Source organism: Orycteropus afer, unplaced genomic scaffold (genome assembly GCF_000298275.1).
Source record: "Orycteropus afer afer isolate SDZICR_OR568_19922 unplaced genomic scaffold, OryAfe1.0 scaffold00046, whole genome shotgun sequence".
Lineage (NCBI taxonomy): Eukaryota > Metazoa > Chordata > Mammalia > Tubulidentata > Orycteropodidae > Orycteropus > Orycteropus afer.
In genome coordinates, this window is record NW_006921633.1 from 948,919 (window position 1) to 973,877 (window position 24,959).

Below are 24,959 nucleotides of genomic sequence, written 5' to 3' on the forward strand. Positions count from 1 at the left end.
AAAATGAAATGGAACACATAAAAATTAATATCCTAGGCATTGTTGTTGTTGTTGTTGTTATGTGCCTTCAAGTGGGACCCGACTCAAAGCGACCCCTCCTTGGATTTCCAAGGCAGTATCACTACGGAGGTAGATTGCCCCATCCTTCCGAGGAGTGGCTGGTGGGTTTGAACCACCAGCCTTCTGGTTAGCAGTCAAGTGCCTTAGGCACTATGCTAGCAGATCTCCCTCCTAGGCATTAGTAAGCTAAAATGGACCAGTTTTTGCCATTTTTTATATCAGATAACCATATGATCTACTATGCCAGGAATGACAAATTGAAGAGGAATGGCATGATATTCATCATCACAAAGAGTGTTTCAAGATCTATTCTGAAGTACAATGCTGTCAGTGACAGAATAATATCCAAATGCCTACAAGGAAAGCCAGTTAATACTACTGTTATTCAAATTTACACACCAACCATTAAAGCCAAAGATGAGGAAACTGAAGATTTTTACCAACTTCTGCAGTCTGAAGGAGCTCCTGTAGCATAGTGCCTTGGGCACTTGATAGCTAACCAGAAGGCTGGCAGTTCAAACCCACCAGCCACTCCTGGGAAGGAAGGTTGGGCAATCTACTGCAGTAGTGATACCGCCTTGTAAACCCAAGGAGGGGTCACTATGAGTTGGGTCCGACTTGACAACACATAACAACAACAACAATATGTGGTCTGAAATTGACCAAATGTGGAATCAAGATGTGCTGATTATCGCTGGTGACTGGAATGCAAAAGTTGGAAACAAAGAATTACCGGTAGTTGGAAAATTTGGCCTTGGAGATAGAAATAATGCTGGAGATTGCATGATAGAATTTTGCAAGACCAACAACTTATTCAATGTAAACACCTTGTTTCAAAAACACAAACAGTGGCTATACACGTGGGCTTTGCTAGATGGAATATATAGGAATCAGATTGACTACATCTGTGGCAATAGGTGATGGAGAAGCTCAATATCTTCAACCAAAACAAGGCCAGGAGCTGATGTGGAACAGCCTATCAACTGCTCATATGCAAGTTGAAGTTGAAGACAATTAAAACAAGCCCATGACAACCAAAATATGACCTTGAATATATCCCTCCTGAATTTAGAGACCATTTAAAGAATAGATTTGATGCATTCAACACCAGAGACCGAAAACCAGAGGAATTGTGGGATGACATCAAGAACATCACCCATGAAGAAAGCAAAAGGTCATTAAAAAGACAGGAAAGGAGGAAAAGACCAAAGTGGATGTCAGAACAGACTCTGAAACTTGCCCTTGAGCAGAGAGTAGCTAAAGCAAATGGAAGAAAAGACAAGATAAAAGAGCTGAACAGAAGATTTCAAAGAGCAGCTCGAGAAGACAAAGCCAATTGCTATAATGAAATGTGCAAAGACCTGGAGTTAGAAAACCAAAAGGGAAGACCATGCTCTGCATTTCTCAAGCTGAAGGAACTGAGGAAAAAATGTAAGCCTTGAGTTGCAATATTGAAAGATTCTCTGGGAAAAATATTGAATGATGCAGGAAATATCAAAAAATAGGTGGAAAGACTACACAGAGTCACTGTACCAAAAAGAATTGGTTGATGTTCATCCATTTCAGGAGATGGCATATGATCAAGAACCAATGGTATTGAAGACTGAAGTCAAAGCTGCACTGAAGGAATTGGCAAAGAATAAGACTTCAGGAATTGATGGAATATCCATTGAGATGTTTCAACAAACAGATGCCCCGCTGGAAGCACTCACTCCCCTATGCCAAGAAATTTGGAAGACAGCTACCTGCCCAACTGACTGGAAAAGATCCATAATTATACCCATTCCAAATAAAGGTGATCCCACAGAATGTGGAAATTTTCAAACAGTATCATTAATATCACACTTTGGTAGTTAAGTTTGTGTGTCAACTTCGCTGGGCCTGGTTGAATGGCTGGGCAGCTAGATGATTCCCCATGATGAGACTGATAATCAACTCCATGGTGGAATCTACTTTGAGCAGCTGAGTAGCTGCCCTGGGGCAGTGGTCTGCTTCCTGTATATAAGGAGAAGCCTTGGGGAATGGTCTCTAGTTTATGGCATGCTTGAACCCTACATGTGGCAATGTCATTGTTCAGCAGCCTGACAACCTTGGGACTTAAAATGGACCTGAATAAATGGCCTACCGTATGATTTGGTAACATTGAGACTGTGCCATTTTATTTGTCAACCTTGGGGTTGTTAGCCTCAGTAGCCAGTAGCTACCTGAGTGAAGAGATGCCTACAGCTTCAGTGGGCCAGGAGCAAGATGCAGAACTAAAGCCCAAGGTCGAGGGGCTTTCACCCAGCCCCTAGAACCTGGCACTTTGAACTTGGACTTAAAGCCTCCAAACTATGAGAAAATAAACTCCTGTTTGTTAAGGCCATCCCGTTTGTGGTATTTCTGTTAGAATGGTACTGGGTAACCAGAACATAGACTCAAGTAAAATCTTACTGAAGACAATTCAAAATTAGTTACATCAGTACATTGACAGAGAACTTCCAGAAATGCAAGCTGGATTCAGAAGAGGACGTGGAGTGAGGGATATCATTGCTGATGTCAAATAGATCTTGGCTTAAAGCAAAGAATACCAGAGAGATGTTTACTTGTGTTTCATTGACTAGGCAAAAGCATTCAATTGTGTGGATCATAACAAATTATGGATAACATTGAGAAGGATGGGAATTCCAGAACACTTAATTGTGCTCATGAGGAACATGTACATAGACCAGGAGGCTGTCATTCAAACAGAACAAGGGGACATTGTGTGGTTTAAAATCAAGAAGGGATTATGTCAGGGTTGTATCCTTTCATCATATTTATTCAATCTGTATGTTGAGCAAATAATCCGAGAAACTGGACTATACGAAGAAGAATGTGGCATCAGTATTGGAGGAAGAATCATTAGCAACCTCCATTATGCAGATGACACATCTTTGCTCACTGAAAGTGAGGATGACTTGAAACACTTACTGATGAAGATTGAAGACTATGGCCTGCCATATGGATTACACTTCAATATAAAGAAAACAAAAATCCTCACAATGGGACCAATAAGCAGCATCCTGATAAATGGAGAAAAGATTGAAGTTGTCAAAGACTTCATATCACTTGGTTCTACAATCAACACCAATGGAAGTCAGGATATCAGACATCATATAGCATTGGGCAAATCTGCTGCAAAGGACTCTTTCAAGTGCTGAGGAGCAAATATGTTTCCTTGAAGACTAAAGCATGCTTGACAAAAGTCGGGGTATTTTCAATCACCTCATATGCATGTGAGAGCTGGACAATGAAAAAGGAAGACCGAAGGAGAGTCGATGCTTTTGAGTTTGTGGTGTTGGTGAAGAATGCTGAACATACCATGGACTGCTAAAAGAACTAACAAATCTGATCTGGAAGAAGTACAGTCAGAATGCTCCTTGAAAGCGAGAATGGCCAAACTTTGTCTCACCTACTTTGGTCATGTTGTAAGAAGGGACCATACCCTCAAGAAGGATACCATGCTTGGCAAAGTGGAGGGACAATGGAAAAGGGGAAAGCCCTCAATGAGATGGATTGACACAGTGGCTGCAATGATGGGCTCAGGTATAGCAAAGATCGTGGAGGTGGCACAGGATCAGGCAGTGTTTTGTTTTGCTGTACATGAGGTCACTACGAGTTGGAGACAACTCAGCAGCACCTAACAACAACAGTGTTCATCGCAGCACCATTTACAGTAGCAAAAAGATGGAAACAGCCTAGAGCACATCAACAGAAGAATGGATAACTAAACTGTGGTACAAACACACAATGGAATACTATGCAACACTAAAGAATAATGTAGAATCTGGAAAACACTGCACAACATGGATGAACTTGGAGGTCATTATGCTGAGTGAAATAAGTCAATCACAAAATGACAAAAATAGTATTAGTTCATTATTGTAAAAAGTCAAGGAAAGGTTTATATATGGAAGGAAACTTTCTTTGTTGGTTATCAGGGATGGAAACAGCAGAGGGGAGGAAACATTGCAAAAAAATGCACTGACCCATGTCACTTTAGTTTTGTATATTTCACTGTACATAAATTATATTTCAATAAAATGCAGTTTTAAAAAATACATATTTATCTAACTGATGAGTTAACTTGCTAGAATGCATTACTGACCGTGTTGTTGTTATTGTTGTTATGTGCCATCAAGTCGGACCCGACTTGTAGCGACCCCTCCTTGGGTTTCCAAGGCAGTATCACTATAGAAGTAGATTGCCCAACCTTCTTCCAAAGAGTGGCTGGTGGGTTTGAACCGCCAGCCTTCTGGTTAGCAATCAAGTGCCTTAGGCACTATGCTACCAGAGCTCCTAAGCTACCTAAATGTTGGAGTGCACCAACCAGATATGATGATTTCTTTTTGGCATTTACTCCATCTAGCTCATCCAAAAATTGTATCACATAATGAAGGTGTAAATTTACAAGTATGAGGATCAGAGCTAAAGCCACTTTTACCCTGTTATACTTTTCTATCTGGTACTGATCCTCTGATCCTGGCTCTCAAAGGAGTATTCAGGGGCAGGTTCTGAATGAGCATCCATATAACCTGAGATTATATGGGTTATACACAGCTAAGCCTGTGACAGACTTCTGTCAAAGGAAGATGGTCAGGGACACCCTCCACCTTACATCAATTTCAATAAATTCTCACCCTGTATCCCTCCTTACTAAGATCAAAGTCGATAGAGGTGGTGCACAGTAGACAGGTTGAATCTGAAATAAGCCTCTTAGGATGTAGGCCTGTGTTGCTAGGCTTGAGGTGTGTGAGGAGAGGAGTTGGCATGTATAATAGATAGATGAGGAACTCTGGAGGCACAGTGGTTAAAGCATTCTGCTGCTAATCAAAAGGTCAGTGGTTTGAACTCACCAGCAGCTCTGTGGGAGAAAGATGAGGCAATCTTCTTCCATGAAGATTTACCACCTTGGAAATGTTATGGGGCAGTTCTACTCTGTCCTATAGGGCCACAATGAGTTGGAATTGACTTGATGGCAGTAGGTTTGAGTTTTAGATGGAGGACTAATGAGGCAATAACCAGTAATTCAGACATCTCTGAAGGTTGTGCTTTTAAAGATGTTTGGATCCTGTTCCATTTCCAGCCCAGGGGAGCTGTGAAAAGGGGTGGGGGCTTAAGAAGATGTTTCTAGGAGATCGTGAGGGGGACTGCCAGATTCTACTTCCACTCTCTCACTACCTTCTTAACTTCTGCAATCACTGCTCACTACCAGTACTCTTATTTACTTAATGTTTTACTTTAAATTGATGTTAACATAAAAAAAAAAAAAAACAACCAAACTCACTGCCATCGAGTTGGATCCAACTCATAGCGACCCCTCCTTGGGTTTCCAAGGCAGTGTCACTACAGAAGTGGATTGCCCTATCTTCCTTCCAAGAAGTGGCTGATGGGTTTGAACTGCCAGCCTCCTGGTTACCAGTAGGTGACTTAGGCATTATGTCACCAGAGTTCTTTTGATCCTTTGAGCATTTGCAGAGAGTGTGGGGTCAGGAAGCATGAAGGAAAAGGGATGGGGAGGTATAAGGCAGGGTGGATAAAAGATGTTTGAGTCCCACTCCATCCCATGCCTGAATGAAGTCTTGGCTTTCTGTTCCCCCTTCAACCTCTTTGCTTTAAAAATGGAAGCATAGTACAGTTGAAAGCAATGTTAGAACCTCCTCATTCTCAGTCTGGATGTGAAGCTATATGCATGAATGTATGGATGTTTTAGTCTTATAAGAATTTCTTGGTATAAATAAGATTTCTTACTTCTTTTCACTGTTTGTGTAATGCTAACTCTTGAATTTATTTCCATGGTAATATAGTCCTTTTTCATTTACTCAAATAGGCAAACAGCTTTTCTAAACAAATATAGCAAGAAAATTAATCATAGCCATGTCCCAGTTCCCATGGCATGGTACTGATAATTTTCTGTGTTCTTTAAACTTAAAAATATCAGTTAAAATTAAGAAACTGCTCTCTGCTAGAGTTTGGGGACCCAAGTCTATTTACAAGACGACACTGACATACATGCTACCTATGACACCTTCTGCTGTTCTTCCTGTAGACACTAGGTCTACAAACGGAATCTGACAATTTCCAAGTTGCTTAATGCAAATTATTATGAGATTCGAATAAACTTGCATATTGTAATAATTATTAACTTAAATTTCATGAGAGAGAGAGAATAGTTTTTGGATGAAACACACTAAGCTCAGAAAAAAATAATAACTTTATTATGCAGAGATGCTATTACTCAGTTCTCTTGTATCTTTGCAATTGAGCTTGAGCTAATGAAGACATCTGACTGCTAGTTAAAACAATAGGTGATCCAGTTTTGGGATGGGTCGGTCACACATTAGTGAGAATCAGAGCCAGGGTGAATCAGTTCTTTGGCCACTGTAAAGATGATTCCCCTATCTGCATCTTCCCTAAGACTTAGAGAAAATGGCCTTCACACATCAAGGAAGCCTATTCCTTAGTCAAGGGAACTGTGGTGTTTGATTTATACCAGTGAGTTGGACATCTTTTATGAGTTGCTAGATTTTTGCTTTGACTGGTAAGTGATCTCTAGCAACAGCTTTAACTCTATGTGATGATATAAACCAACAACCTAGTTTGTCCAGGGCCAGAATCCCTTATCTGCAATTGTGAAGCTAAAAAGTGTGGAAAACCAAAAGAATTTTGGTAACTAATTTGGCAGTATGAATATTCATACATTTCACTGCAGAAATGTTGTTGTTGTTAGGTGCTGTCGACTCGTGTCTGACTCATAGTGACTCTACGTAAACAGAATGAAACACTGCCTGGTCCTGTGCCAGCCTCACATCCTTGCTGTACCTGAGCCCATCATTGCAGCCCCTGTGTCAGAAATATTAATGCCTTTGATTTCAGGGTGCTGTCCCAGATCCTATAGATGTATCACATATTATAAACCTTAAAAAAAAATTCTGAATTCCAATATACACCTCAAAGAATTTCAGATATATGGAATGGTGGACAATTTTTGTTGAATATAAAATTTTTTAATTTTTATGTTGGGACAGACATTGGCTGTCAGTAAGTAGAACTTTCTTACCTTATGGAAAAATAGATTGAAGCTCAGAGTTGTTTGTATAAAGCCAGTTGTAGGATTAGGGCTCTATTCATATCTCACACTAAGTAGTATATTTTGAGTTTGATCATTTTAACAACAAATTTATGATCTGGGTGAAATAATGAAGCTTTAAACGACTTATCAAGGTGGCAAGAAAAGCCAAAAATAATTCCTAAAGCAAGTCAACCAAAAACGAATTATCATTATAAACTACTTTGAGCTAATAGTTGCAATTACTCACACCAGATAAGATGTATTACTAATTTAGTTATCCATTTAATAAATATTTATTAAACATCTACTAAGTGCCAGATAAGGAATTCTGGTGGCATAGTGGGTTTGGCTGCTAATCAGTTGGCGGTTCAAACCCACCAGCAGCTCCACAGGAGGAAGATGAGACAATCTGCTTCTGTATAGATTTATAGCCTTGGAAACCCAGTGGGAGTCGCTATGAGTCAGAATCAATGGCACTTTTTTTTTGGAAGTTCCAGATACCTACCTAAAATTAAATAGACAGCACTGAAAAACATTCTCCTAACATTTTACCTTTTAGTGATTGTTTAGGGGTGTGTTGGTGTGTTTGTTTGTTTGAACCATCAACATATATTTATTGGGTTGTTACTATGTCCAATGAACTGTGTGCTCCACATCCCAAGATACTTTGCATTAGGTCAAGCAGTACTCCCTTGGCTTTGAGCTGGACTCCTCAAGGTACAAGATGCCCCTTTGTTGACTTACCACTTCCATAGCTCCCTCCCTGTTTCAAGCCAGCATCATCTTCCACATAGATTACTACACATACCTCCTAACTTGTGTCCTCAGTACAGCAGCTAGAGGCAGTGTTTGAAATTTACATGAGCTGATCACATTATCCCTTCCCTCAACACTATACGAGGATCCCCGTTTCCCTTAGAAAAAGAGTCTAAGTCCTTTCAGCCTACCAGCCCATTATCTTCTCCCTCAAACCCCCCCCACCATAACCCCCCCACTCCCCCCCACACACTCCCTTTGCTGTGCTCCCGCTGCTCCGATGGGTTCCCTCCCACCTATCTGTCCCTGCACTCAAGAGCTGTTCCCTCTGTCTGCATCACTGTCACCAGGAATCTGCATAGCTACTTCTCCCTTCTCCTTCAAGCCAATGCCCTGATGAGCTTGTTTAAAACTGCCACCCACTCTGCCTCTTCCCCCTGGCCACTCCTAATCTTCTCACAGAACTACTTTTTACCTTGTAACACAGTATGACTTTGCTCTTCATGTTTATGGTCATTGTCTATTTCCACAAGGGTGAGGATGTCACTGATGCTTCCTAAGCTCTTAGAACAGCACCTGGCACATGCAGAAACCCTGGAAACAGCTGTGGACTGACTGACTGACTGAATAGCGCATTGTATGACAAAGCCTTCTGGAGAAGAGCAAGTGACAAGGCTGCAGAGGGAGAAACAGGATAGGTCTCTGCTCAAGAGGGACCCCCAAGGGCCAGTGATAAGAGGTCAAAGGATAGATTTAGAGAGGCGAGGGCCATGATCAGATCTCTGTTTCCAACAGATCTTCTCGCTCCAGAATGGAGAGCAGACCAGAGTGGGGCAGGATAAGAGGTGGGAGCTTGTTCCCCTCACTTCATTTTCCTTATTACCATTTTTCTTCCTCAGCTATACACTAAGGGTGATACAGACCAGTGGTTCTTAACCAGAGGCATTTTGTCCCCCTGGGGCATGTGACGTTGTCTCAAAACATTTTTGGTTATCATAGCTAGGTAGGAGGGAATGCTACTACATTTGTAGATGGAGGCCAAGGATGCTGCTCAAAATCCTGCAATGCACAAGATACAACTAAGAATCATCTTACCCCAAATGTCAAGTGCTGAGCTTGAGAAAACCTGGTATAGAGCATTCAAAGACCAGCAATAGAAAGAAAACAAGCATAGCCTACTGTTCTCCTGGCCCCTTGGGGTTGCTTGATTATATACCTCCCCCCACCCATCACCTCTTTCATCCCTCCCCATCTGCCCTCATGGGCACAGAGATGGTCTGACTGAGACATTCAGCTGGTGGTTGTGCTGAGACAGGGTGCTCAGAGGAGTGTGGTGCAGGAGCATGATGAGGAGGTGTGCAGTGAGGGGACAGGTGGCTCTGTGTGTGCAGACTCCTCTTGGTATGTGTCAGACAAGCAGAGGGCTGCCTGTCTGGTTCCTTCTTGTAGTAATCCCCCCACAAACACTCTTCTAAGTGGCCTTATTTAAATATCAGCCAGGTTTCCTTCTCTGGGATGGGAGGCAGTAGATCTGGCAGCATTGTACCTTTTGAGGTCCTGTCCAGCTACGTGAGTCTCTTGGAGTTCCTGTGGCTGTAGGTTTTGGGCCCTGTGGAGTGGATTTTGAAGTAATCAGGGATTTTTAAAGAGTCACTTTCCATGTGAATGCTGCTGGGAGTTTTCAGGCAGGAGATCTTGTAAACAGCATCAGCATGCTGCAGGAAAACCGCAGATCAATTTAGGCCTGGCTCTTACAGGCCTGTGAAGAGGCCCCACGACTCACCTACAGCCACAACCAGCACCCAGCACCAAATACCACTCTGTGACAGCCTCTGTGTCAAGCACTCTACATAGAGGCTCCCACTTAACCCTTAAACGACCCTGGGGGTCCCCAGTCAGGGCTGGCATCAACTTCATGGACCACGGCCTGTGCAGTGGCATGGGATTCTGTGCTTGATTTAACACTCTCCTCACAGCCTTGAAATTCTTTATAGTTTTTCAACAAGGGCCCCATGTTTTCATTTTGTATTGGGCCTCGCAAATCATGAGGCTAGCCCTGTACCCCAGTCATCTGTGCTCACCAATCCCTGGGGAGACGCACGTCTTCTCTCCTTCTTGTTTCCTTCAGGTCCCAAAGGTCTGCCTTTAGCATCACTCTTAGGGCATGTAACCACTGGCAAGGCCAGGAGCCACTGGGTCAGCTCCAGCCTCCCTATGTGGCCTCAGCCCCCCCCCTCTTGAGTTCAGAGGTCCCCACTGGTTTTTCCATAGCCTCTACCCTCCCTTTTTTCATCTGAGTGCAATCTCTCCCTCTCTTCTTGCCTTTTACCTCTTTTTGTCTACCTGCCCATAACCTTAGTATTTTATCTTTAATAAGTGTATTAGTTTTGAAGAGCTGCTGAAACAAAGTACCACAAGATGGGTCATTTAAAACAACAGAAATTTATTGTCTCACAGTTCAGTAGCCCAAATTCAGGGTGCTGGCAGGGATGTGCTCTCTCTAAAGACTTTAGAAGTAGATCCTCCCTTGTCTCTCCCAGCTTCTGGTAGCCCCAGGTATTCCTTGGCTCACAGCACTATCATAACTCCATCTCTGCCTCTGTCTTCAGATGGCCATCTTCACTTGGTATGTGTGTCTCCGTGTTTTTATAAGGGTAAGTCAGATTGGAATGGGATCTACCCTACTCCCATATGACCTCATGGTACCTGTAACATCTTCAAATATCCTATTTCTAAACAAGGTCAACTTTATGGGTATGGGGGGTTAGGACTTGAACATATCTTTTTTGAGGACACAATTCAATCCCTAATAATAAGGTTAGGCTTCTTTAGGAGACAAACATTACCTTGTCTTCCCTGTACTGGCCCAAGTTCAGGAAATATCTTGACTCCAGACTAGGGCTGCCTGAATCTTCATTATATTTCTATCATTTACTCAGTATATGCATTTTGGGTAAGTGATATAGCCTTTATATGCCTTAATTTCCTCACTTATTAACAGATATTTACTGGCATCCTTTAGGGTCCCATGCTGTCCCTGGGGATAACGTAGTGCCTTCCTCCTATGTCACTGTGAGCTTTCAGTGGATGTACAGGTAAAGCACTGGGTGTGGTCTCTGATGAGGATGACTCACAATCGACTGGCCTTGGGCTTTCTAACTCATGGGGCAGAGTTTTCCAACATGTAGCTAAGGAGCCACATTAAAGTCACCTGGTGATATGGCCTAGAAAACTGAATTCTCAGCAATTGGACTGAAATTTGAGAATGTGCCAGCTCTAATGGCTTTTTAAGCTGTGGTTCAGTGCTGCGTACACACATGAGTCTCCTGGGGATCTAAAAGTAGCTCTGCCTAGACCCCTCCAGACTTCCTTAGAGGGAATGTCTGGGTGAGTCGGCCAATCTACTCTTTCCATGTAGATTCTGATGCACGGTGAGGTTGGGACCAACTGCTCTTGGCCTTGGAGTCCCAGAGTTGAGAACATTATTAAGAACCAACCCCATCCTCATTGACAGTCTGCACTTCTCCGGGCCACTGAGTTCACCCACGCCTTTCAGCAGATGGCCTCCTTACCCTCCAGCAAATAGTCAGGTGGAGAAGGTGGGGAGGAGATCCTGCTCCAGCAATGACCTGTTGTGGGTCTACTGTTGGGAAACCTGATGACAACCTTATATGCTAAATTCTTATGGTTTATGAAGTGCTCACTTATTTATTGTCTCATTTGTTATAAATTGCCTTTGTGATATAAAAAGGGCAGGTGGCCAGGCAGAGAGAGGTTGGCACCTGGGTCTTCAGACTCCTCACAGTGTTCCTTACATTGTGTTATGAGCCCTCTCCTACTGCTTTCTACCCAGACTGCTAACTGTCATTTAAGGTCAAACACCTATACTTTGTATTTCTTCTAGGACATTTTTTTGCCACCTACCAAGTCATTTATATATTCATTAAACATTAATTAGGATCTAGCCAAGCACAGTGCTAAGTTCTGAGGCACAAAGATGGCTAAGAAAGAATCACTACCCTCACATTGCTGACAGTCTCTTGACCTGTACAGACCACCCAGAAGTGCCAGGGACTTAATGCCCTGGGAGCAGTCTTCAGCTATGGACGGTAGGAGTTAGAAACACCCTAGCTTCCCAGCCTCGCAGGTGGTGTAACTCTGAGAGATGCTCTGTGCTGTCTCCCTGAGCTCCCTAGCAGGACTGACCTCAGATGTCTGTATCAGGTGTTTCTGCTCAGTAATATACATGTGAGGGCATTGGTGGTTCGCTGACAGAATTCTTACCTTCCATGCAGAGACATGGGTTTGATTTTTGACCACCATGCCTCATGCTCAGCCACCACCCACCTGTCAGGGAAGGTTTGCATATTGCTGTGCTACTGAATAGGTTTCAGGAAAGCTGCCAGACTAAAACAGACTAGGAAGAAAGCCCTGATGATCTACTTATGAAAATCAGCCATTAAAAGCCCTAAGAGTAAAAACTTTCCTGTCTACAACCAGTCAAGGGGGTGGAGCAGGACCAGGCAGTGCTTTGCTCCATTGTGCATGGTGTCACCATGAGTTGGGGGTTGACCGAATGCAGGTACAACACCATCAACAACAACTATACACACTTATTGGCTCCTTTCCTCTCCTTGTCTCAATTCTCTACTAGTGCTTCCTGGGACCCCCTCTGAAATAACTATTGTCACTCAAATTCTTGTTTCAGAGTCTGCATGGAAGATTCCAAACTAAGATGTATATAATAAAAAGAGTTTTAGGTGCTAGACCATGAGAGTGTTTAGAGGGCATTGGCAGCACTAAAGATTAGCAGCTCTCCTGGAGGTACAGGGACAAGAAGGGCTTCATAGAGTTGAAGCCTGTCCTGCCTCTTAAAGATGCATAGGACTTTTACATGGGCTGAGTGGGAAGGGAGGATGTGAGGCAAGGGCACAGACATAAAAATAGAACCATATTTGGAGAGTTGCAAACAGGTGGCACAGTTGGAGCTGCAACCACAGATAAGTCAGGGCCAGGTTATAGAGGGCCTTATCCAAGCACCTGTTAAAGAACTCAGACTTTGTCCTGTAGAAACTAGAGGAAGCTTGGGAAGCAGGTGGGGAAGAACTGGCAGTGATCCACAGGGGAAACATGAGGGCCCCAACGGAGGCAGTAGCAGTTTGGATAAAGAGAGGGGTTCAGTCAGGGCTGCTGTGACTTTCGTAGGCCCTAGGCACTTTTGCTTTCACAGGTCCCTTCCTCCATAAAACACTATTAAAAATTATATTTTACAAGCTAGAGTAGGCAAATATATGGAGACCAAAGTATTAGTAGTTGCCAGGGATGGGAGGGAAGGGGAAAGAAGGAGTCATTGTTTAGGAAGCAGTGAGTTTCTATTTATGGTGATGGAAATTTGTTAATGGATATTGGTGATGCTTCCATAACATGATTAATATAATTGATATTACTAAATTGTATACATGAAAAACGTTAAGTTGGCAAATGTGTTATATATTTTTTATAACAATAAAAGAGACTAACAGAAAAAATTATATTTTACAATTGCCTTAGTATATAAAGATGAATATATTAATAGATTAGCAGGGATTTCATTTTACTTGGATCCACGATTAACATCCATGGAAGCAGCAGTCAAGACATCAGACATTGTGTTGCACTGGGCAAATTTGCTGCAAAAGACCTCTTTAAAGTGTTAAGAAGCAAAGATGTCACTCCTTTATTTCTGAGACTTTTCAGTGCTTTCACATCAATATTATAATAACAAACAGCAAAAACAACAAATACATTTTAACACAAAGAAGTAACTAAGAGACTCAAGGCAAGGACCATGGGGCAACTTCTTCAGAAATCCTGGTGCTGACCCCACACAGGGCTAGAATCTGACCAAACATACAGCAAGTTGTTCTACATTGAGATGTGAACTTAGTAAAAAGACCCTGACAAAGCACAGAAACTTGCTGGTTAAAACAACAACTTCTATGTAGTGGGTTGAGCATCTGAATATATCAGTGCATTGAATCCTTCCAACAATGTTATGAAATGCAAGTGCTAATATTATCTCCTGTTTGCAGGTGCGGACACTGAAGACTTGAAAGGCTAAAAAGCTTGCCCTATCCCACAGCTTGAGCCCTGGTAGCATAGTGCCTAAGGCACTTGACTGATAACCAGAAGGCTGCCGGTTGAAACCCACCAGCTACTCCTCAGAAGGAAGGTTGGGCAATCCTCCTTCTGTAGTGATGCTGCCTCGGAAACGCAAGGAGGGGTCACTATGAGTCAGGGCCAACTCGATGGCACATAACAACAAACAACAATATCCCACAGCTTGGGGGAGGTGAAAAAAGCTGGGATATAAACCATTCAATGGATTAATGGAAAATAAGCAATATTCTGTAGTAATGAAGTCTATTTTGATGTTCATGGACTAGATCCCCCCTTGCCTGGGCTTAGGACTATAGCAGAGAGAATTAGAAAGGTGATGTTGAGCTTTTCACTTTCTAATCTGAATATAAATCCAAGGCAAAGGCTGGTAAGAACTTTGTTTTAGGCTTAAGGGATTTTAGGTTTAAATGGGCTGTTGCTATTCACTGCCATCTGCTGGCTGTCTGCTCCAAGTATAGGCCAGAGCGCCACATTTCTCATAGGGGAGTGGCAGAGAAGACGATGCTAACCAAAACGTGGACACCTCATTAACTCAGTGAAGTTGCCTTTGACTCATTCTGTCAAAAGTACCTAAGGCATGCATTTTCCAGAATAAAATAGCATTTATGAAGTTTTAAATAATCTAGATATGACCTTTGCTATATCTACCTGAATTTAAAGATCATCTCAAGAATAGATTTGATGCATTGAGCACTTAATGATTGAAAACCAGACAAGTTGTGGGATGGTATTAAGGCCATCATACACGAAGGAAGCAAAAGGTCATTAAAAAGAAAGGAAAGAAAGAAAAGACTAAAATGGATGACAGAAAAGACTTTGAAATTTGCTCTTGAATGTAGAGTAGCTAATGCAAATGGAAGAGATGATGAAGTAAAAGAGCTGAGCATAAGATTTCCAAGGGCAACTTGAAAAGACAGATATTATAATGAAATGTGCAAAGACCTGGAGTTAGAAGACCAAAAAAGAACACTCTCAGCATTTCTGAATCTGAAAGAACTGAAGGACAAATTCAAGCTCAGGTTGCAATATTGAAGGATTCTATGGGCAAAATATTGAATGATGCAGAAAGCCTCAAAAGAATATGGAAAGAATACACAGAGTCACTGTACCAAAAAAGTATTGGTCAATGTTCAACCCTTTCAGGAGGTAGCATATCATTTTTTAAGAACCAATGTTATTGAAGAAAGAAGTCCAAGCTGCATTAAAGGCATTGGTGAAAAACAAGACTCCAGGAATGACAGAATACCAGTTAAGATGTTTCAACAAATAAAGGCAATGCTGGAAGCACTCATTTGTCTATGCCAAGAAATTTAGAAGACAGCTACCTGGCCAACTGACTGGAAGAAATCCATATTTGTGCTCATTCCAGAGAAAAGTGATCCAACAGAATTCAGAAAATGTTTTTTAAAAAATCATTAATAACACACACAACTAATATTTTGCCGAAAATAATTCAAATTGTTGCCAGAAATTCAAGCCAGATTCAGAAGAGGATATGAAATGTAGGCTATCATTGCAGATGTCAAATGGATGTGGGCTGAAGCAGAAAATACCAGAAAGATATTTACCTGTGTTTTATTTTGACTATACAAAGGCATCTGACTGTGTAGATCATAACAAATTATGGATAACGTTGCAAAGAGTGAGAATTCCAGAGCACTTGTTTGTGCTCACGTGGAACCTGTACATAAATCAAGAGACAGTCTTTTGAACAGAACAAGTGGATGCCGCATGATTGACAATCAGGAAAAGCGTGCATCAGAGTCGTATCCTTTCACTGTATCTGTTCAGTCTTATGGTGAGCAAACAATCCGAGAACTTAGACTACCTGAAAAAGAGCATGGCATCAGGATTGGAGGAAGATTCATTAACAACTTGTGATATGCAGATGATAACCTTGCTTACTAAAAGTGAAGAAGACTTGAAGCACTTACTTATGAAGATCAAAGACTATAGCCTAGAGTATGGATTACCCCTCAATATAAAGAAAACAAAAATCCTCACAACTGGACCAATAAGTGAAATCATGATAAATGGAGAAAAGATTGAAGTCATCAAGGATTTCATTTTACTTGGATCCACAATTAATGCCCATGGAAACATTGGTCAAGAAATCAATTGACGTTGCATTGTGCAAATTTGCTGCAAAAGACCTCTGAACATGTTAAAAAGCAAAGATACCACTGTGAGGACTAATGTATGCCAGACCCAAACTATGATATTTTCCATCTCTTCATGTGAAAGCAAGTGCAAACTGGGCAATGAATAAGGAAAACCAAAGAAGAATCGATGCCTTTGAATTGTGTTAGTGAAGAATACTGAATATACTATGAAGCTCGAGAAAAATGAACAAATCTATCCTGAAAGTACAGCCAAAATGCTCCTTAGAAGTGAGGATGTTGAGGATTCATATCACATACTTTGGAGATGTTATCAGGAAGGAATCCCTGGGGAAGGGCCTCATACTTGTAAAGTAGAAGATTAACAAAAAAGAAGACCCTCAACAAGATGGATTGACACAGTGGCTTCAACAATGGCCTCAAACACAGCAAGGATTTTGAGGATGGTGGAGGACTGGGAAGTGTTTCATTCTGTTGTATATGGGGTTGCTATGAGTCGAAACCGACTCCACAGTAACTAATAACAAGAACAAATAAGTTAAGCTGTTTTTTCTTGCTTCCCTTCTCACTATTGGTAGATGTCTAACTATATTCCAAGACCTTAATTTTTCTGACTCCCAGAACAGAAGATGTAGAAGCAAAGACAACTTAATTACTTCCCAATGATATGATCCCCTTGCAGCTAGAAAATTGTGATTACACTACTGTTTTCTGCATTTTTGCCAGGGAAGTTAAAAGCCAATCCTGGAGAAACAGCAGGAAGGAAATACTATCATAACTTCATCAGTGATCTGCCACTCACCAGGGTCTCTCCAGAATGTTCCCAGCAGAAAGCATGCTGTTCTCTCCACCACTCTCGCAGGCAGAAGAGCAATTAGATTAGAGATGATGGAAACAGGACATTATTAGAAAACTTCAAAACAGTTCTCTATCCATTGTTGTCTTCGGGAAATAATTCCTATTTCAAATGACTAACTCAGAAGTGAGAGTGACTCAGTGTTATACCTGTCACCTTGTAGACAAATCCCTGAAGTTGATTTGTCTGATACAAAAAAAAATGCAATGTGTCTGTTAAAAAACTGAGTGTATACAGACAGCCTGAGTTGGTCTCTGATAGAAATTGTTTACAGCTCATTATGTTTATATTGTAAACAGTGGAAATATAGCAGCTTCTTCTGCTACACACACTCTCTCTGCTTTCTCCCAAATTCATCCAGAAATAATCCCTATCAATTTAACCTCATTGCCTTTGCCATGTGTAAAACTTCCCTCTTATATTGGTTAGTTTAATGGAACCTGTTTTTCGAATGAGATCCCATAAAACACAGACTGGGAGGTCCTGAAAGCTACTGGCCTCCCATCCCCAGCCACCTCCTTGCTGGGCCCCTGGAGACCCTCTGAGGAATTCCCAGACTCCCTGGGCACAATCTGGCCGCTGAGTGACTGTTCTGGCTTTATCAGCATAGGCTGACTTGGAAGGTTCTTCTTTGTTCCTAAGCTTCTTAATAATTTTTTTTTTTTAAGCAGCAAATTTTTTGGGGGGGGGATAAAAATGCTAGCAGTTGTTAATCTTTGTAACTTTCTGAATTTGTCCTCAAAAACCAAGAAGGTAAAAAGATAACGGAGGCAGTGGGGAGAATAAATGTTTCTGCTCAAACCAAATACAATACTGGCTTCTTGGGAGAAGCTTCTCTCTCCAAGCCATTTAGCCTTGTATGAGTGAGCTCACAGTTGGAGCCCACAGAGTTCTAGGCCTGTTAGGAAAGGGAAGAATCTAAAATAATCAGTGGAATTATAATTTTACTTTCACAAGTGCCCCAATTTGTATGATAAACGACATGGTCAACATATTACAGTGAGGAAAAACTGAGCCCAGAGAAGGGCTTTCCTTTGTGTGTCTAGCCAGTAAATCAGTTGTCAACAATTCAATTGCGACTCATGGTGACTCCATGTTAGTCAGAGTAGAACTGTACTCCGTGCATTTTCGATGGCTGATTTTTCAAAAGCTCACCAGGGCTTTCCTCCAAGGTGCCTCTGGGTGGACTAGAAAGGGCAACCTTTCAGTTAGCAGTTGAGTATATTTACCGTATACAGCTGAGTATATACACTACCCAGAGATTCCTATCCGGCCAGTAGAGCAGGACTGTAGCCTGGATTCTCCAACTTCCTGGTGCTCTCTACACCAAAGACACAGTGCTTATGGGGGCGGGTAACTCAGATTTCAAAGCTTATCATACTCTTACCTTGTTTTAAAATAGCTATGAAAGTGGGATTGCTTCTGTAATTCTAATTCAGACATGAGAAAGTAAATAAATAAGAGCAGGCTCCTGCCTACCCAATAGGAACAGAGCACAGGCAGTAGGACAGATTAAAGCCCAGGCAGGCAAGTGAGGACTTGCCTAACCAAAAAACAAAAACCAATCAAACCCACTGCCATTGAGTCGATTCCAAGTCATAGTGACCCTATAAACCAAAAATCCAAACTCACTTCCATCAAGTCGTATCTGACTCATAGTGACCCCTCCTTGGGTTTCCAAGGTGGTATCACTAAGGAAGTAGATTGCCCAATCTTCCTTCCTTCCGGGGAGTGGCTGGTGGGTTTGAACCTCTAGCTTTCCAGTTAGCAGTCAAATGCCTTAGGCACTATGCTACCAGAGCTCCTAATGACCCTATAGGACAGTGTAAAGCTGCCCTATAGGGTTTCCAAGGCTATAAATCTCTATGGAAGCAGACTGCCTGCTTCATCTTTGCAGAGTGGTTGGTGTTTTCTAACCACTGACCTTCTGTTTAGCAGCTGAGTGCTTTAACGACTGGGCCACCAGAGCTCCTCCTATGAGGCCCTGCCTAGAGAGCATGAAATACTATGGCAGTAGAAGGTTGAACTTTTAGAGAAGATTCCATAAATGCTTAAGTCAATGAAGAATAACACCTTCACTGACAACTGTTTGATGGTATTTTGAGACTGAAATTAAAGTTTCATTTGCATATTTCTGGGACATAGTACATCTGTTTATCCAGCAGAATGAGTCTAGGTGCTGATGAAAGACATGCTAAATTTGCCTAATATGATAATTAACCATTCTGTAGTATCACCCACATAAATTTTGATACAATGTTAGCATCCAAAAGATTGAAGTGACTATTAACTTTTTCATAGCAAATCAGAAGCAAATTATTTCAAAGAGGATTAGATTTTCATAAAGATAGCTTTCTCCTCTTATATTCATTTTAAGATGCAGTATATATAAAAATACATCCTGCTATAAAAACACATGTTGTTGTTGTTATCTGCCGTCAAGTCGGTCCCAACTCATAGCGACCCCTCCTTGGGTTTCCGAGGCAGTATCACTACGAAAGTAGGATTGCCCAACCTTCCTTCCAAGGAGTGGCTGGTGGGTTTGAACCGCCAGCCTTCTGGTTAGCAGTCAAGTGCTTTAGCCACTATGCTACCAGAGCTCCTGTAAAAACACATAGCCATCCCAAATCAGACAAGAAAGGATGGCCACTTTTTGCAAAACAGATCAAAAAGGGTAGAGAGGAGAGAGTATTCAACACACGTAAAGAAACTAAATAACATAGAATGGGGTGTGGAATCAATTCTCCACCACTAGCAATTTTTAAGACGTTCTCTCTCTAGAATGTGTTGCCTCAGATGCTGTCCTCATGAGAGAATATTTGCTTTAGGTGTTGTTTTTTTTTTGTAAGGTAAATTAAGGTATGCATGCATTCATCCATTCATTTACGTATTGCTTGATTTGATTTGTTTTTGTCAGGACTCTCTATCCGGAGTGTATGCTGGAAAGCAGACCGCCTTCTAGCAGGGACACAGGACAGTGAGATATTTGAGGTGATTGTGCGAGAGCGAGACAAGCCGATGCTCATCCTACAGGGCCACTGTGAGGGGGAGCTCTGGGCCTTGGCCCTGCACCCCAAGAAGCCTCTAGCCGTGACAGGCAGTGACGACCGCTCTGTCAGGTGAGGCCCTGGTGGCAGCCACTGTCACCTTGGTGACTTCCTTATGTTGCCCAAATTTGCTTCTTCCTTAAGAGAACGATAAGCTGCAGTATAGAACTACAACGTTTCTTAAAAGGAAAGTGAAGACATTAGTTCAACAAGAGTTGGCTTATTGGCGTATTGTTGCTATTTCTCTTTGATTTCATCTTAAGTCATGGAGATATTATTAGAAGTGAAAGTGTACTTGTACATTTAGGTTGACCTCCCGCGGTTTCCAGTGAAAATATTTATGATAAGGCCATATTACCCCCAGTACCGTGGGTCCTCTACCGAGAGCTTCACAGTGAACTTACAAATGACCCAGAGACTCCCTCTCAGCACCATTAGAACTTAAATTCTGATTTCCAAACTTATCTTTAACATGTGAGTAAGTATTTCTTTGTACATTCTCAAGTGGAATTTTGAGCATTGTCCTAAAATCAACAAAGGGTACTGGTTCTTGAAAAAAAATGCAGTTTTATTAAAATGTCAAGGCTCTTGCTATGAATAATTTGTTAGTCTCTAAAAGCACAATATTGAGGGAAATGAGTATGCATCTAGTATCCTTGTGATTGCTGGGAGGAATGGCCATGATTTAAAAATTTGAGATGAAGCTCTTACACTGATTTCAGTATTTTAGTATTTATTACTGGGCTTTAAATGTGCTTAAGAACGATCAGACCAGAGAGTTAGAGAAAGTGTGACTGACCAATTGGTTAACTGATTGATTGGTTACCACATCTAGGTTTTAGTAGCTGAACTAGAATGTGGTAAACTAAAGGTCACTGCTTTTCCCCCCATTATTCTGTAGGTTTGTAAAACTAATCAGTATACACCCGTGTAATCATTCAGTCCATTTCAGTTTGTACCAAGCGCTAAACCCCCGTAGTCTAAAAATCAATGAAAACAACTGCATTTGTCTCTTCATGTGATTTAAATGTTTATTTAGTTTACTTGTCTCTTTACTCACTTCTTCCACAACTCTTCTTTTTCTCTCCTTTATTCAGTTTTCCCAGAGCAGCCAAACCAATAGAAACAAGTTCTTCAAACACTTGCAAAACTCAGTTCATATCCATCTAAAAACAAACAAATACAAGGAAATCCTTGGCTTTTGTATTTTAAGAACTGTGTTGAGTCTCAGAATTGCAAACATTCCCCAAGGAACTCTGACTGTTAGCATCTGTCTTATTCCTCTGACACATTAATTTGGCTATTTTTGAAAAGTATATTTTTACATTGAATATTGGGCAATCTACTTCCGTAGTGATACTGCCTCAGAAACCCAAGCAGGGGTCGCTATGAGTCGGGTCCGATTCCACAGCAAATAAAAACAACATTGGGATTTAGGAAGTGTATAAGTCAATGTCTTGAAAAAGAATAGTTTAATGGCCTTATAGGGATAGTACAGTTTACTGAGTAGGGACCAGTCCCTGGAGGAGGACATTATTCTTGGTAAAGTAGAAGGTCAGCAAAAAAAAGGAAGACCCTCAATGAAATGGATTGACACAGTGGCTGCAGTTGACACAGTGGCTGCACCAGTGGCCACAAGCATAGCGACAATCGTGAGGTGGGCAGGACCGGGTAGGGTTTCATTCTGTTGTACATAGGGTTGCTATGAGTCAGAACTGACTTGATGGCACCTAACAACAGCAACAGTTTACTGAGAAGTGATGGTTTCTTCCTGCTAGTGAAGCAACACTTACATTGCTTAAAATAGCACAAAGCTAAAAACAGCATGGGGTGATGAATAATGAAGTATTGAGAGAATACCATGAACTTTAAGTTGAACAGCACAGGCAGCCCAAGGGCTCAGTAAACTGGTCACCGTGCCCCTCTGTGTTGTAAGGGGCATGCATCATTCCTCAGGAGGGCAAGATGCACTTAGAGAAACAACACCCTGTGAGAGTTTCTGCCTCTATCACAAAACTCCAGATTCTCAGTCCCCCAGCTGACATTGTATGTTAAGAGAAGACTGTCTTAAGAAAAGTACTAATGAGTACACATCATATAACACAGGCCCAATTACATGTAAACCCTTATTTGTACTTTTAAATATTCAGTTCAGTTTGGCTCAGTTTGAGGGTCTTGATTAAGTGTCCCGGGAGCTGGGCACACCTGTGGCTGCACTGCTGCCAGCTCCGCATTAGTCAGGGGCTCTGTGACATGGCAGTCCCCACTGAGAGAGGACCTGTGCAGAAAGGGGTATCCAGGGAACCCCACACCTAGATGCGTGTGGACAGGAACAGTGCATGGGTGTGCTCTGTCAACTTTGAAAGCCACCTGGGAAGGGCTCTCATTCATTCTTCTCTATCTCAGATTGTCTTCTTTATAAGGAGGCCAACAATGGACTATGTGTTTCCATCTCTGTGTGCTTAAATCAGTTATGTACTTGAAGCAGGGATAGATTATCCAATAAGCAAGGTAAGCACAGGCTTACTTGTGCTTACTTACTGTACTGAACTTCACATGGGTTTCACTGTAATTACCTTGCTTCCTGGGTACTCCCTCCCTGTCAGGGATTGTAAATTTGAAAAGAGGCTTTGATTCTGTAGGCAGTTGCTATGGGGTTGGGAGAGAGACAGATGCCAGTCATACCTGGAAGCAGAATCTTTGATGTGGTGAAAAAATGTGAAATTGTTCACTACAGATGAGTAAGTAAGCCCAAGAAAAGCCATGCTTGCCTTGCTTGTTGGGTAACCCAACACTGACTAGACAAAACTAATATTAAGACACACACACACAAGTCCCTACTAACAATAGTAGCATCTAGTAATCCAGTACCACTTTTCATCCTGTGTTACAACAACCAATGGCATAAGTAAATAACAAGTTCAGATTTCCAAAGATATTTAAAAAGTAAGATTTTGTATGAATTAGTGTTTAAATTTCCCTTATTAAGTGAATCTCAGAATCTTTGTAAAAGTTACCTCACTTTATCTTTCTTGCTGGGTATTTCAAATGATGGACCAACAACTTCCTGGGTTCCCTGGCAGGCTATGGTGAGGAACGCTGGTGAAGTTCTAAGTCCTTTCTTGTTATTATCACAGTGTGATCAGGTCTTCCTGCTTTGGGCTGGCCAATGACTATAAGATGTTGTTCTTTTTTTTTTTTTTTTTGCCTTTTTGCTTTTTTCCCTTGTGCTCAGGCTGTGGAGCCTGGCTGACCACGCCTTGATCGCCCGCTGTAACATGGAGGAAGCAGTTCGCAGTGTTGCATTCAGCCCCGATGGATCTCAGTTGGCCCTGGGCATGAAGGACGGCTCTTTCATTGTTCTCCGGGTCAGGCACGTATGATATTGAAACAGCATTAGAGATGCTCTCTTGTTAAAATGAAAATTCTCCTGATCATAATGGATCTTAGGAAAAATACATTTGATTGCAAGTCTGCAATTCCCTGAATTCTGAATCTGTAATTCAGAAATCCAAAGCACTCTGAAAGGCCAAAATTCTTTGGTAACTCATTTGGCACATAGCCTGACTGACCCAACAAACTGATGTGAGGCTGTTTATAGTCTATTAATCCCTTGGTAGGAATAATCGTGTGACATGTGTTTTACTGCAAAAACATTACTGTGTTTAATACAGCCCCACTGGGGATGTTCCATAATATACTGTATGTGAAACTTTCTAAAATCCAACACATCTAGCCCCCAAGGGTTTTGGATAACAGATCATGGACTTGTAGTGAGCCAAGGGAGTTCGTGGATGATGCAAACAGTTAATTCACTCAATTGCTAACCAAAAGGTTAGCAATTCAAGTCCACCGAGAGGTGACTTGGAGGAAAGTTCTGGTGATTTACTTCCAAACTGTAAGCCGTTGAAAACCTTATGACACAGCTCTGCTACGACATACACAGGATCTCTGCATTGTAATTGACTTGACGGCAAATGGTACTGGTGCTGGTAGCAAGCTAGGAGGAAGAAACATTGAAGTTTCTAACAGCACCAGATTTTTAGAGGTGAGCTTGAGTAAAGGAGTCATGCCCATAATCAGCAATAAAATGGAATATTTCTTATTTATTAATATCCTGCATTATTTTTACTAGACAAAAATTATGACTCATCCTTGTAATTCCTCTGAATGCATTCTTGTTCTCTTGGCTTATGTGCTTTGTGATTATAGAAAGGAAATGAAATCGTAAATTAAATACTGGGTGTTTTGCACACAGAAAATTCTATATAGCTTTGAAAAATGCTCTTGACACAGTTTATTACACTGCATTTTCATTACCAGCCACACGTAGCTCATTACCAAATTGATGTGCAACATTTTCTTCCTCTGCTTAGTGGTGTGTGAGGGATGATGGATGGGACTAATTACCAGATTTACTCTCTGATGGATTTCCCATGGAAAAAAAGTATTCCCACACACCTATTTCATGACATTATTAGAATAATATTAAATATCTACAGTGCTCTTAATAAATGATAGCAGGTATGTGAGGAATTATTATGTGGATTTCATATTAACATGAAATTATAATAATATAATATTATTATTTGGCATTTCTTAATGCATTCAGGTTGTTTTAGAGTGGATAAAGCCATCTTTCCAGGCTCAAGGGACTTGCCAGTCACAATCCTATCTCAATTGTAGGAACAAAACCCACCTCAAAGAGTTTTCAAATGAGAGCAGAAACTCTTCCCAGAATCTGATCAGGAAGAATACAAAATATTCAAGTGATTCAATGTATGTATCATTGAAAATCAAAGTGAAATTTAAATGATAAATCTGCCAAAGGGATTAGGTGAGGAGGGGAAACTCAGGGACGCCCAAAG

General features: G+C 41.4%; 1 protein-coding gene across 1 annotated transcript in view; it reads left to right on the forward strand.

Moving 5' to 3' along the window:
* EML6 (EMAP like 6) overlaps nucleotides 1-24,959 on the forward strand; it is a 486,366-nt gene that overhangs the window by 247,007 nt on the left and 214,400 nt on the right. Inside the window, exons 7-8 of the mRNA XM_007937992.2 lie at nucleotides 19,962-20,163; nucleotides 23,327-23,464. Coding sequence (XP_007936183.1) covers nucleotides 19,962-20,163; nucleotides 23,327-23,464 — 340 coding nt within the window. The remainder of the gene's footprint in view (nucleotides 1-19,961; nucleotides 20,164-23,326; nucleotides 23,465-24,959) is intronic.